This window comes from Vigna umbellata, chromosome 9, assembly GCF_029865625.1.
Source record: "Vigna umbellata cultivar VRB3 chromosome 9, Vumbellata_1.0, whole genome shotgun sequence".
NCBI lineage: Eukaryota > Viridiplantae > Streptophyta > Magnoliopsida > Fabales > Fabaceae > Vigna > Vigna umbellata.
The window spans coordinates 46,326,519-46,342,033 of record NC_142173.1 but is presented as its reverse complement, the minus strand read 5'-3'; the positions used below and the strand labels follow the sequence as shown (position 1 = coordinate 46,342,033).

Below are 15,515 nucleotides of genomic sequence, written 5' to 3'. Positions count from 1 at the left end.
ATTTATTAAGTTTGTATTATCAGGAATAGAAACATACAATATCGGGTGGATGATCCTCATTTTCCATGATGGAGCCACATATTCTTTATTTATCTCATCTTTATCGATAAAGAACCACGGGTCATAAAACGAAAGAAAATCAAATCTGGGCGTTTGATTAGTAGAAACAAGAGGAAGTGAACGGTTGAGATGCGAGGAGGAATGACGAAAGCTAACAAAGGGGTAAGTGGGGGGAATTTTCAATTTTTCCGTGCAATTCTTTTCTCGTACACGTAAACCTGCTCGGCACTTGCGCACACACACCAACACATCATCGTGTCAAATACCAACGAAAGCAATCACTCGCGCAGTTTCTTCTTCTTCTTCTTCTTTCTTTTTTCTTTCTCGTCTTCTGTTGCTGAATTTCGATTTCTCAATTCTCAATCTCAAGGTTCCATTCTCGCTCGCCACTCCTATCTTTCTGCTGATTTCGGACTCATTACTTGCTCATATCCCCTCCTTTCCATGCTTATCAGCTCAGCTATTGGATACTGTGTCGTTTTTAATTTTTGTTTGCTGTAACTGATTTATCGTGTTTTCCCCTTTTCTTTATATTCTGTTGATACTTGATGACTGCTTCAAAATGAATTCGTTGAACTTTCTCCTGAGATTTATCTGTTTATCTGTTTCGCTTTTCTATCAATCCTGTTTTCAAGTTTCAAATCAATCGCGGCCAGTTCTGATCGTTTTCCTCAGTATTTACTTTCTATTTAAAATTTGGTAATAGGTCTTGATGAATTTGATTGCGTTTCGGAGAGTTAGGTATAATTAGTCTCTTTCGCTGAGGTAGAGTGATTTCCACGCACGATCGTGAATTTGCGATAACTGAATGGGTTGCTGACTCTCGTGATTGCTTGCGTGTGTGGATTAGTGAGAAGTCCTGTTCTTATGATAATTAACTATGTGGAGGGATTGTACATGCATATGGTGATGAAGTTGAATTATCCACCCTGTGTGTGTGTGTGGTTTTAAATGTAGAATCATGGTCTTTGTATTAATTAATCATCTGAAGGGGTTTTGCATGTATAAGGTGAAATGATGCACTCAGTAGCTATAATTACTTTTGGATGCTGGAGATAAGGCGTGATGGGCGGTTGCTGCTGCTGTTGTTCTTCTAAGGAGACTGTGTTGAGCGCTCCACCTGCCTACTATTATGTCAGTGTGCTTTTCATAATTGAATTTTGTGCTTTTACTTTATTTTATTTTTAGCTTTTGCCTAACTTTGCTTTTCTGAGGAGGGTTTGATTTATTGTTGCGGGACATGCATCGATTTCACTGTTTTGTGGTTAGAAAATTTTCCACTTATATTCAGTGCTTTATTTCTCTTCAACAAAACCGAAAAGGAGGGAAAGACATAGATTGTGTGATAGACAGATTTGGCACGGAAGATGCTTGTAACTTGGTTTGCCACCTACTGAGGGAAGGCTTAAGAATGTTCTCAATGAAGTCTATTCGTGTAAGAAAGGAAACTGATAATAAGTGAAGTTGATCAACATACAGTCTTCCGTTTATTATAAAGAAACATATAATTGATCCTCCAGTGATAGCTGAATGCCATCAGTTTCGTCTTTTGGGGAACTAACTGATATGATGTCACTTTGAGGACCCAATTTAGTGTCATAATAACCTTTATAGACTACTATGATGCGATCATAAAGGAAGGATGAATCATTCAACTTATTAACGCAACGCCTAATTCTTAGAGGACCAAAATGAACATTTTTGCTCATGATAAAAAATATCAATCATATAAGGTGCAGCTTTTTAATGCTTTGTCAATGAGATTTTGAAGGCTGTTTCAAGTAACTGAGTTTATGATTGCTTTCCGTTGTTTACTATCTATGATTGTGATCTCAAAATGTTATAAAATTGCTTCATTTTCTGCATTTTCTATCTCAGCAGTATCCAAGAGCACCAGAGGAGCATGTTCCTCTATCATCTCACCAGGGTGCCGCTTCTTCTTTCTCTGGGCGACTCTTGGTTGATACTAATCTAGATACGTCATCTCCTGATACTTATAGACCTCCTCCTGCTCCTATCCCTTTCAATGTTACGTTTGGTACCACTCAAACTCCACCTGCAGCTCAAGAAATTCGTAGTGACAAGCATAATGCACCCTTGCTTTCTACAGATTCTAGTGCAATTCAAGAACCAGTATCTGGAGACAATCATGGGACCCCAGTTAAGATGGAAGAGCTGAAGGAATCAGAATGCAAAGTTCAGGCTGATCTAGAGATAGATTCTGCTAAGGGTTCTGAAATTGAACTTGCAAAGCCTGGAAAACCTGTAATTTTAGTAGAAGAGGAGGATACATGCCCAATTTGTTTAGAAGGTGATGTTCTCTTAGCTCCTTTTTTAAAATATTTCTAGCTGATGGTATTAATCAGGTAATTTATTATGTGACAGTTATTATGTTTACTGATGACGGATGTATATCCTGTTATCCTAGCAGAATATGATGCAGAGAATCCAAAACTCGCAACAAATTGTGACCATCATTTTCACCTTGCATGCATTCTGGAATGGATGGAAAGAAGTGAAACTTGCCCTGTGTGCGATCAGGTTTCTCCCAATAATTCTCAATCTCTCTTCTATCTTCACATCATTTCGAATATGTCCTAATGAATATGATACTTTGAACAATTCTGTCTTTTTCTAATGCAGGATTTGGTTTTCAACCCTCCCATTGAATAATACATGTCAACTTAGGAGTTCAAATATAGTGTGTGTGAGAAGCGAGATTACAAAGTCATGACTTTAATATGGTAGCAACCTGAATTGATGGCTGTATTTGGATTGTTTCGTTTTCTTTGTTTTCTGGATTATTCCATTTTTTACTCACTGTCCCCTGCGTTGCAGCATACAGGAAATTGAAGGAAATATTCTCTCTTTCATAGTTTTATGAATTAGCATGTTTCAAAGTGATATCTGGATGTTACATCCGAAAACAGCAGCCAATATGATTTCTCTTGTTGATTGTAAAACTTTTGTTACATTGTCAAAGAATGGTAGGATGCTCTCTCTCTTTGATCTTTTATAAAGGTGGGAATACTAGTTCTTCGTTTGAGGTGTTACTTCACATTGTATATTTTAGGCTTAAATAAGTTCCTGGTCTTTTTGGATTGTTTTTAATACTCAATCTTTTGTTCAAGTTTTATATATTGCTTGAGTCATTTCTACTCTCAACGTCTATGTTAGTTATTCCATGTATTAGTGTTGAATAACTCTATTACCCCCATTAACATATGATACGTGATCCGTGATCATATGATGCAAAATATACTCTCTTTTTTATGATAAAAATACTGAAGGATACAATTTTTTTTTAAGAATAATTGAAAGTAGTTTTAGTGTGTTGACTTGGTTATAAATGTGCTGTCATGATATTACAGGTGTTGCCAACATTTTGGTCTTACGCAATGACCAGTTATTACATTGACACGGAAAGAAAAAATTATAAGAGCTCTGACCAACAATGAAAAAATATTGAATACTCAAAAATATAAAATGTTGTAGGGTATTTAATTGAAAAAAAAATAAATTTATTTAAGCCTAAATATAAATAAATATTTAATTTAAGGATTTAAATAAAAAGCTTATAGGATATTCAACAAAAATCAATTATATATTAGGCGTATGAAACTTCTTTTAAATCTATATTTAATATTGAGATCTATTATTACGAGAACGTATTCATAGGATTATGCATATATAATAGATTGAAAGGACAAAAGAAATCATACTCTTATCATTGAGTTCATTATTTAAGAGAATAATGAGAGGAAAACTAGTTTTCTCATTGAACTGAATAATTGAAAGTAGTATACTCAATATAATTATATTTTTTGTACGCATTATAAGTTTGGTATAAGAATATATTAAGATATCCAAGGTGACACACATTTAATGACTAATTTTGGTAATTTTTGAATATATAAAATTCAAGTGGTTAAGTCTTGTTAAATTATTATAATGGCTTAATTGTTTGGTTAGTGTTTAGTTGGTATCCGCTTTTAAAAATGTTCTCATGTAATATAATTGATCACTCAAGTCTCTTTTTTAAATTGTCAGAAATGGAGTTAACTTGGTGGTGATTTAGTAAAAAAAGTTTGCCACTTTTTTTTCTCTCCTTTGGTCATTTGTTCTGTAACTTGATGTACTTACATTTTTTGAAAAAAAAAAACATATAAAATAGTTTCACACCATAATGATAAATCTTGAGAGTCAAAATTTGTCTGCCAAGTGGTGACAACAACCTAATAACTACGTGTTTATAAAATTTTCAATTTCAATTTTAATTTGTGGCCAATTTGAATTTACTTTATTATGATTTTGAGGAGAAAAAAAGAAAGCACAAAGAATAAAAAATTCTAACATTCTCATAAATAACATTACAAAATGAAAATTAAACACGAAATTTAATTTATATAAAGTATATGGTAAAATTATATCATTAGAAGAGATAAATTTAGTATAAAAAAATATACTTTGGATGTAGAAGTCATTGTCTTCTATATATATGCTTATTTTAATTTAAAAACAATATATTTAAAGCATAAAATTAAAAATTAATGACGATAAAATAAATTCACTTTATATATATATATATATATAATATATATATATATATTATAATATAATATATATAGGTATAGATTTATAATATATATCTAATTAAAATAATATAACATTGAGATATTTTAAATTTGAATCTCTATTATTATTTACTTATGAAAACACATTTATTACTGTTCAAATTTTTTATAATAATTAAAAATAATAAAATTATTATTATTATTAATATCAAATTAAATATACATAATTTCTATAATTTTATTGTAAATAGTTGTTATAACACATATATGAATTTATATGTTTTTTTAATAGATTAACTAAAACAATGGAATACTTTAGTCGTATAATGACTAATAAAAAATCATAAAATATTAAAGAATAAGAAAAAATTCATATATATATATATATATATACTATGATACAAAGAAATATATATTATTAATTATTTATTTTTAGTGAAAACCTGCTTTGTGGTGCATTTGTATTATTAAATTTTTTAAAAAACTCAATATTTTAATACAAGTTTATTAAAATAAAAATATTTCTTTAAAAGTTAAATGAAGTGATTACAAAATTATAGTCTAAAATATTAAAAAATAAAAAACAAATGAAAAAGTTTCAAGAAAATTAATAGGTGTCTATATTTTCAGTAAAAAGAAATAGTTATTCTAAAAAGTTACTTTGTAAAAAAAAAAACAAAGTACACACGGTGAAAGAAGTCCTATTATATATTTGTATAAGTATTTATTATTATTATTTTTTCACTTTGTACGAAAATAAAGGTAGACAAAGTGCAAGGATTTGTCATGACATAAAAGATTTATTTTTCTTAGCATAGTCAAAGGACCACACGAGAGGAAAAAAAATGCAGTCTTCTTTTAAGTTAACTCTATTTTTGCCAATTATACCATACGAGGACGCAATTAAGACATTTTTAAAAGCGAATACCAACTAGACACTAACCTTAAATTTGGAGACCAATTAAGTCTATTATAATATTTTTCTTCATTTCTACTTGTGATGAGGTAAAACATTTGTTTCATATGAATTTTAAAGTTCTTATTTATAGGTATTGGATCAAATGCAAACTAATAAAGGAGATAATAGTTTATTCTTGATTTTGTGTTTTGTTTGAATGGTGAAATTTTAAGTTATAATTACTCAAAATAAGAATAATTGTCGAATAAATTGTTGTTTCTAGTGTATCAAAATAATGTTGTTTGGATAAAAAAATTCATTTTTTTAGGTTTTTGCGATTTTCTAACACGGGATCCAATTGACCCCTGTCGACAACAATGGAGAAATTGCACATACTAAGGAATTAAGATCTTATTACTGATCCAAACATATATTTAGACAATTCCATCCAATTTAAGGATTATTGATAAAGGATACTTGAAGATATAACTCCAACACTTGATATTGTTATAAACTCATTTATGAAATCTCTTATCCAACTTAAACACCATGGTCAAAACATATGTATGGGATTAGACATATGTCTAATTAACTTTAACAATAATGAAAAATTGATGGTGTAATCTCCTAATAAGGCAACCCTTTATTGTTTGCCTTTATATCTTGCTTTCTATTCATTTTATTAATGAAACGTTTCAATTATTATGTGGGTTGATAAAGTTTCTAAAATACTTTATTTTATGTTTTTCTTAAACTATCATTTATTGTGTATTATTCTTAACTTCGAAAAACTAGTTCGTAAGTGAACTAATAATAATGTATTAAGACTAACATGTGAGTAGACTAATGATAAAACATTAAGATTAGAATATGAGTGACTATTGACTTGATAATTTTTAGTATTGGTAATGAATAGTGCCATTTGAGTGTCTAATTTCTTAGTATCTACTAAGACCAGTGTCGTATATAAAAATCACTTAAGTGAGGATTTATTTAAGAGTGAATTTAGCCAAATTCCATTATAAAAGATAAACTTGAAATTGTAAAGTTTTGTCACGAACATATATTCAAATTTCAAATAACTAATTAAATTTGATGTACCATATTCAATTCAAACTACAATCACAAATTTAATTCTAAGAAAAAAAAAACTACTTAATCTTTCATTCAATTCATGATGTGATTAAAAGAGTTACACTAAATAAATAACATATTAAAAACACTTAAATATGAACATTCAAAAGCATAGAGAACTAAATTTCAACCAATTGAGTCAAGAATCACACTAGAAAAATAACCTAAAAAATTGAAAAGCCAAATAAGATAAAAAAAAAGTAGAAAATTAAATTGCATAATTCGAAAGTAAGAAAAGAAAAGAAGAAGAATGAATGATTGAATGTAGAAAAAATAAACTAAGATTAATCTATTTAAGATTATGAAAAAGTTGCATAAATTTAAAGTGCTATATCAAATTTTATAAAGAACTAGAGAATATAGAAAAAAGTGAAAATCTTAAGAACGAAAGAACGATTATATATATATATTTTCAAACAATTTCAAAATCCTATAAGACAATTTTAGAAATGAAAATAAAATATATCAAATTAAATCTTAATAAATGCATAATTATAATTAATAAGAATATTGGATATAATTATTTCAAAATTACTTTTGTTAATTCCTTTTGTAAGTATATTACTAGTTATCTTTAAAAATTAACATAGCGTGCAAATCAAGTCATTGTCAAGCTTCTCTTTAGTAAAATTTTATCCTTTTCAATATGTTTAGTTTAATCATAATGTACTAAATTATGAGCTATGCTGATTACAAATTTGTTATCACAATATAGATTCATAGTTCCATCCCATTTTATCTTCAAGTTTTTCAGTATAATTTTTAGCCATAATAACTCACATATCCCTTGATTCATTGCTTTTGAAATTCTGCTTCAGCATTAAACTTGACTACCATACTTTGCTTTTACTCTTCCATTACCGAGTTTTCATAGGCAAAGTGAAATAACCAGTAGTTGATCTTCTATCAACAATTGATCTTGCATAATCAACATCGGTATATAGTTCAAGCTGACAATCTTGTTTCTTCTAAACAAATTTCCCTTTCTCAGTGTTTCTTTCAAATATCGGATAATTCTAAGAACAACTTGTATGAGTTTTGTTTGCTTGATGCATAAACTAACTTACTAAACTCACAATAAAAATAATATCAAGTCTAGTATAAGATAAATAAATAAGTCTTCACTTTTTACACTTGGATCAACTGGTATTCTTACTAGTTTGGAGGTCATTTTATCTATTTCTTTCACCAAACTAGTAATATACTTTTGTTGGATATAAAAATTCCTTTATTGGATTGAACAACTTCAACTCCTAAAAAATAGTTACTCATGTTTATCATTTTCAATTACGATAATATATATATATATATATATATATATATATATATATATATATATATATATATATATATATATATATACACGAAAGTAATATTTTACTTTTAATAAAATAAGAGACAATTGTATATATTTATTTTGAAATACAACATCATATATGAAAAATGAAAGCAAATAATGAATTTGTATTTTTTTTAAACTCAATGGGCAAGGGATAGTGGCTCCCATGATGCTACATCCTATTAAAGATATCTCCTTCAATGTCAAACTTTTTCAAAGGCTAAAATTTAAAAAAAAATCTTAAATGATATTTTATGTGTGACTTTTTTTTTCATATGAAAAAAAGCAATATATTATAAAATATATATTGATATTAAGAATTAATACTAAAATTTCAATATTTAATTCGATGAGTCAATAAGTAATAGATCTGTCTCATTACAATAAATACTTAGTCTAACTCAACCAAACAAATAATAAATTATATTGAAACATTTTTATACACAACAAATAATACAGGTAAAATATCTTCGGAGGTTCCTATTTCTGCGAATTCGTATCAATTGGGTCCTCGTATTCTCAAAATTCTCAATTGGTTCCCTATTTTGGTAAAATTGACTCAATAAAGCCCTTGCCATTATTTGTTGTGGACGACGTTAACTTTCTTACGAGGTGGCATGCTGATCTAGCATTGAATAAATACGTGGCAGAGTAAGAAGTGATTATGTGGATTTATTTTAAGAGTAGATTTATTTTAAATTTTAAATATAATATTTGTTGCCTCTCTCACTCTCTTCGTGCCATGGATTCCAGTATCCCCAATTTTTTTTCTTTCTTCTTCTCCTTTCCTCTTCCAGTCGCCAGATAATTTCTTCGTCAAACTTACAGTGGTCGTGGTCGGATAAAATAAAATAAAAAAGAAAAGGAGAAAGATGAAGATGAGTAACTATAACATGACCGGTCCCTTCCTCTCCCTGTCGTCGCTATGACCGCCCCCTTGCAGAAATCTAGAATGCATCGTACAAAAAATTAACAGTTATTTGATTAGCATCTAAAATTAAAAATAAAATAAAACCCAAATTCATTCAGTGAATGTGGTAAAACAAAAACATGCTCAAAATTAAACAGAGAAAAAGAATGCAACGAAGTCAGCATCAAAATTGAATGCAGAGAAACTCAATCTAGTAGATGATCGAAATCCAAATATGGCAAAGAAACCCTGATCGAAATCCAAATATGGCAAAAACCTTATGGGAAAGTAAAAAGCCGAATCGCTCGATAGATTGGAAAGTTGAGGCGAAGAAAAAATCATATCATAATCATTCATTCCAAATCAAAGAATTGAGTATAACCCACCTTCTCGAGGGTTTTGCGGTGGGTGGTGGCATGGAGACGCTGTCGAGGATGGCGTCGACAACGACGCTTTTGCTCGTTGAGAGGAACTTTCTTAAATTTTATAATCCCCTACACTCTGAACCACGCTTAGACTGCTCGTACTGCCAGAATTCGACGCCGTTTCTAATGTCGGTGATTCGATTTCGATGATGGATCTTCGACCAGAACGAAAATCACTTGAACACCGAGAGTGGCATCGTTCCTTGGCATCAGAATACTAGCAAGGAAGGATTTCACCGAGGAGGTTGGCGGAGGACAGTGACCTTTACTTTCTTCTCTCCCGTTCTTCTTCTTCTTCTTCGTCGTCGTCGTCGTGTCGAGGAGTTCGGTAGGGTTTGAAGAGGGATGATTGGGGGCGTGAATTACACGACGCGTTTGGGTTGTGGTTCTGGGATTTAAGGCTTAGGTTGAGGGTTGGCGGTTTCACTGGAAGTGGCGAGGGAAGGTTTTTTGGGCGGAGAAAGAGATTGAAAGAGAGAAGAAGATGATGATTTGGGTTGAGAAAGAGATTGAAAGAGAGAAGGCGGCGATTTTGGTTGTGGAAGAGATTGAAAGAGCGACGATTTAGGTTGAGGAAGAGAGGAAAGCGACGTCGTCGTTTTGGGTAGGGTTGGTTGTTGTTGTTCTTCCATTACAACAACGACAAGGAACATCTGATTTTCTTAAATTTTATAATTTAAAATTTTATAAATATCCACGTAGTAACCACATCTGTGCCACATTACACATAAAAGATACTTCAGCATGCCACCTGCAAGAAAGTTAACGTGTCCACAGCAATTAACGACAAGGGCTTTATTGAGTCAATTTTACCAAAACAGAGACCCAATTGAGAACTTTGAGAATACGAGGACCAATTGATACGAATCCGTAGAAATAGGGACCTCCGAAGACATTTTACCAATAATAAATTATATTGAAACTCTCTTATACACGTAACATGAATCAAGCACGTTTAAATATTCAACTCAATATGTATTTAAATTAATTATATTTAATCAAATTTAATAAATAATGATTTTGATTCATTTAATTTAATATAATAAATAAGACTTAATACCAATTTTGGTCCCAACTTTTGTCAGCTTTACTCGAAATGGTCTAATTTTTTTTTGTTCAATGGTGTCCTAAAGAATGTAATTTATGTTCAATTTAGTCATTTTTGCATACGGCGTTTAAATCGTTAACGACACACTGTTCAACTGTGCAATAAGTGAATGTCATGTCATTTAACTGCTGACATGTCTTGCCACGTGGCAACCCCTTCCCCACCCAAAAAAATTAGGGTTTTTGAATGAAAGGGGGAAATGCTTCCTTACGCCTCCGCTACTAGAGGAAAACCGAAGCTTACGATGGTCCAATTGACCATAGTGGGTCTGTCGGAGTTTCGCAGAAACGAGAGCGAACTCCTTTCCCGAGGCGCGGTGAGGGTTGCAGCGGCGGCGCCTCCGCGAAGGTTCAATCTCCGACATAGTCGCGATGTAAGAAGCCCACCGTTCTCAGGCGATTTCGCGATAATAAGACTCGCGATTGAGGGTTTCGATTTGGGGGTTTTTGTTGTGTTATTTGGTTTTTGTACATTAGAATATATGATTTTCGTTTCAAAATTGATTTGGGGAATTCTTGGTTCTTCTCTATTTTGCGAGTGGTTAGGGATTTTGTTCTTCCCTGCAGATTTGAGTTTTGGCTTTTTCGAAGTGGGGAATGAGGGTTCAGATTGGGAATGTTAGGATTTCTAAACTTGGAATGAGGGTTCTTCTTATTGGGGACGAGGGTTCTTCTCTGTTTTTCCATGAATTTGTTTTTTCGTTTTGGGTTCATTTGATTCGTAATAATGGGTTTCGTGGTGGTTGTGGTTGGATGCACGGGTGGCGCCAATGAAGGTGCTGGTAGGTGGCCATGGGTGGTGTTTTTGGGTGGTTGCTGAACGGAGAAGATGATGGAGGTGCGAAGATGGTGGTTGTCCGTGATCATGGCGGCGGCGGTTAGGGTTAGGTGGTGGCTAGGGTTTCTGTGTAGGGGAAATTAGGGTTTCTGAAGGTAGGAGATGATGATGACCTGTCAAGGGTGATGTGTCATTTATTGCATAGCTGGACAGTGCACAATTAACGATTTAAACGCCGTATAAAAAGGACTAAATTGAACATAAATTACATTATTTAGGACAACATTGAACAGAAAAAAAAATTAGGACCATTTCGAATAAAACTGAAAAAAATTGGGACCAAAATTGGTATTAAGCCAATAAATAATAAATCTGACTCAACCATAGAAATAATGAGTCAGTGAGACTTTGACCCACATAAAATTTTAAAAACAATCTTAAATGGTATTTTATGTGTGACTTTTTTCATATAAAAAAAACAATAAATTATAAAATATATGTTGATATTAAGAATTAATATTAAAATTTCAATACTCAATTCAATAACTTAATAAGTAATAAATGTGACTCATTATAATAAATACTTAGTCCGACCAACCAAATAAATAATGAATTATACAGAGACTCTATGCTACAATAATATGAATCAAACACATCTAAATATTCAACTCAATAATGTGTATTTAAATTAATTAATATTTAATCAAATATAATAAATAATGAATCTGACATTCAATTCAATATAATAAATAATAAGTCTCACTCAACCATACAAATAATGAGTCAGACTGAGACTCTAACTCACATTAAATTAATAAATATTTATCAAAGCATACTTGACTCTAATATAATTTTAATGGGATGGACTCGAATAAACCTAACTCGACTCTGGTATAATTTTAGTGGGTTGGACTCAGATAAACCCAACATGACTCTGACATAATTTTAGTAGACTTAGAGGTGTCATTTGAGCCCCTGGCCCATGGGTTGACCCTGATCCCTTCTAAAATCAAGCCCCAATTTTCTAGCCCACTTAATAGGGGGCTTTTTAAAAGCCCCAACCCCTAAAGCCCCACATAAAGTGGGCTGGGGTAGGGTTAGGATGGGGCTAGCCCCCAAACTAAATTAATTCACTTTTAATGTTTTTTTTTTTTTATTTCTTTTATTTACTTTACAAGTTCAATAATTTCCAAAATTTACATGATATTTAATATCTTTTTAATTAAATATAAGCATATTTTAAATATATGCATTCAATAATTATAAGCATTTTTTAAATATATAATTTTATTATTTTGGAAAGTTAAAAAAGAAAATTTTATTATTATTTTTATTTAAAAGAAAATGAAAAAATTTCAAAAAAGAAATTATAAAAGTAACACAGTTGAAAATTTGATTTTTCAATAATCGAATTCTGATATCTATATAAATATTTGAAATATTAATTATGGATAGATTTTAAATTCAAATTTACTGATTGGATGAATTTTTAATATCGGTGTAAAATTTTTATTTTTTATAGTTTCTCATATAAAATTCTTTTGTTGAATGTTTTGTATAGATATATATACATTAAAAAATTAAACCACAAACTTTATAAAGTTTAAAATTAATTTCACGTAATAAAAGAACTAACTTTTTAGTAAAATCCTTGTTAGGCAAAATTGTTATAAATATCATATATGTTAGTATACAAGATCTAGATGTAATCCTAGTGGTTATAAAATCAGATTTTTTTTCTAACCTTTTAGATTAAATTAATATTTTAAAATGACTTATTTTTATCCAACAAAGATCGTTTTTATTGAATTATATATCATAATTGAGCTGATTGTAATAAAAATAATTAAATAATAGATACAATATTTTTAAATAAATATAATGTTATAATTTATAATACTAAAATTAAAATTATTATTGTATTTAATTATTAACATATAAAATAAATAAAAATTATAATAATTATAATAATAAATAAATTACATCAATGTTTCTAATAAGAAACTAATAAAAAAGACAAATGAATATAATATGAAATATATGAAAAAAACATAAAAATATATAAATTGATTTAAATGACTAAATTATACGTTTTATAATTTTTTTTAAAAGAATTATATAACTTTATAAATAATAAATATTAATTTTATTAAATTTGGAAAATTATAAAAGTTAAAAAGTTATTAAGTTAAAATTTTAACATGTTCACACCAATTAAAAATAATGTAATTTTGATCACAAATCTTAATCGAATGATATTGATTTAAACTAGTGACAAAATAGATTACCATCTATAAATAAATTCGTTAGTCCATCAAAATTTTACAAATTAAATTAATTTTTTTGAACTTTTAAACCTATTTTATGTGGATATCTCTGAACCGTCAAATTTACAAACCAAAATTAAGAAACCAAAATTAAGATGAAAAAATTATCAAAACAAAATTTGGAAATTAAGGAATAATTGTATAAAAGCATTATTATTAAACTAATTAATACAGAGACAGTTATGAAGTAGAAAATTAATTTTATTGGTAAAAAAATATAATTACACATGAATCAATTATGATTATAAGTTATTACTAACAAAGATAAAATGAAAGATGGATAAAAAATACACATGATTTGTGATTACTTGTATGATGATATTATGTTTCTGGACGTTAAATTTTGTAAAAAGAAAAGCCCATGGGCTGACCCTGGCCTATAGGGCTTTAGGACTTTTTAGCCCTGTGGGCTTTTTTAATAAAGATATTTTTTGGCCCTGTGGGCTTTTTTGGCCCCAACCCACGTAGGCTAGGGCCAAATCTTATTAAAGGGGCTCATTTGACAGCTCTAAGTAGACTGGACTCATCTTAATGGGTTGGGCTCAGATAAACTCAACTCGACTCTGACATAATTTTAGTAGACTGGACTCATCTTAATGAATTGGGCTCAGATAAACCCAACTCGACTCTGACATAATTTTAGTACACTGGGCTCATGCACTTCCCCCCTATTTTCTTTTATTCCAAAAATACTCTATACCTTCCCACTATTTTCTTTTATTTCAAAAATACCATACACCTCCCCACTATATTCAACCATCTTTCTCTTTCTCTCTCCACATTAATGAAGCATTGACATGACTCAGATTTAAACTTGTGATATTGCAAAATTTTATTTACACTTTCCCTTAAATAAGTTTGATTCAATCTTATTTTTACTGTTCAATATATTTTTTTTCTTCAAATTACTTAATAAATGGTAAAATTTTGTTCTAAATTTCTAGAAAAATGTTTATATATATGTGTTTTTTTTACATTTAATATCTATAATTTTTAACATTATATTATGTTTTAACTTACCGACATGTTTGACTCAAATAACTTGAATAAAGTATTTAATTTATTAGATAAATAATATAAAAATATTATTAAATACTTAAAATATAAAAGAAAAATTATTTGTTAAAGATTTATAATTTATTTAGTTCTTTCGTCGTTATAAAGTTAGTATATAATAACAATAATATATTATTTACTATTAATATTATGTTTATTATTTTGTATTTGCATCTAACTTTTAAGTTTATAAAGTGGAAGTGGTAGAAGGACTAAAATTGAAGTTTCCTCTGAATTTTATATTTTGCAATATATCACAAGTTTAAATCTAAACCATATGAATGCTCCATTAATGCAGAGAGAAGAGAAAAGGAGAAAGATGGTTGAGGATAGTGGGTAGGTGTAGGGTATTTTTGAAATAAAAGATAATAGTGGGGAGATGTAGAGTATTTTTGGAATAAAAGAAAATAATGGAGTGGTGCAGAAGCACCTGGGTGGTGGAGGAAGCAACACCCAATTAATAAATATTTATCAAAACATACTTGACTCTAATATAATTTTAATGGGATGGACTCGAATAAACCTAACTCAACTCTGGTATAATTTTAGTGGGTTGGACTCAGATAAACCCAACTTGACTTTGACATAATTTTAGTAGACTTGACTTATCTTAATGGGTTGGGCTCAAATAAACTCAACTCGACTCTGACATAATTTTAGTAGACTGGACTCATCTTAATGGGTTGGGCTCAAATAAACTCAACTCGACTCTGACATAATTTTAGTAGACTGGACTCATCTTAATGGATTGGGCTCAGATAAACCCAACTCGACTCTGACATAATTTTAGTAGACTGGACTCATCTTAATGGATTGGGCTCAGATAAACCCAACTCAACTCTGACATAATTTTAGTACACTGGGCTCATGCCTCACAAAATTCACAAACCCTAGATATATTAATGCT

General features: G+C 29.8%; 1 protein-coding gene and 1 pseudogene across 6 annotated transcripts; one reads left to right on the top strand and one right to left on the bottom strand.

The window, feature by feature from the left end:
* Positions 1-276: 276 nt before the first annotated feature.
* Positions 277-3,198, top strand: LOC124839912 (putative E3 ubiquitin-protein ligase RHB1A). Of its 6 annotated transcripts, XR_007028971.2 has the most exons (6): positions 277-430; positions 1,070-1,194; positions 1,939-2,371; positions 2,492-2,601; positions 2,704-2,804; positions 2,899-3,198. XR_007028971.2 is itself a non-coding variant. In XM_047315850.2 (5 exons), the coding sequence occupies exons 2-5, from the start codon at positions 1,126-1,128 to the stop codon at positions 2,731-2,733; spliced, it is 642 nt and encodes a 213-aa protein (XP_047171806.1). In that variant the 5' UTR covers positions 277-430; positions 1,070-1,125; the 3' UTR covers positions 2,734-3,198. The 6 variants fall into 6 exon arrangements, 5 of the variants coding, with proteins under 5 accessions (XP_047171806.1, XP_047171805.1, XP_047171807.1 ...); XM_047315850.2 differs by having other exon boundaries at positions 2,704-3,198; XM_047315851.2 differs by having other exon boundaries at positions 278-430; positions 1,942-2,371; positions 2,704-3,198.
* Positions 3,199-9,392: 6,194 nt separating this feature from the next.
* LOC148193700 (uncharacterized) lies at positions 9,393-14,334 on the bottom strand (annotated as a pseudogene).
* Positions 14,335-15,515: the final 1,181 nt, after the last annotated feature.

What these genes read in the sequence shown, in the direction of transcription:
- LOC124839912 (XM_047315849.2), top strand. Translation starts at nt 1,126, where the DNA reads ATGGGCGGTTGCTGCTGCTGTTGTTCTTCTAAGGAGACTGTGTTGAGC. An exon ending in CTCCACCTGCCTACTATTAT is followed by an intron (nt 1,195 to 1,941) that starts GTCAGTGTGCTT and finishes CTATCTCAGCAG; the next exon opens with TATCCAAGAGCACCAGAGGA. An exon ending in ATGCCCAATTTGTTTAGAAG is followed by an intron (nt 2,372 to 2,491) that starts GTGATGTTCTCT and finishes TTATCCTAGCAG; the next exon opens with AATATGATGCAGAGAATCCA.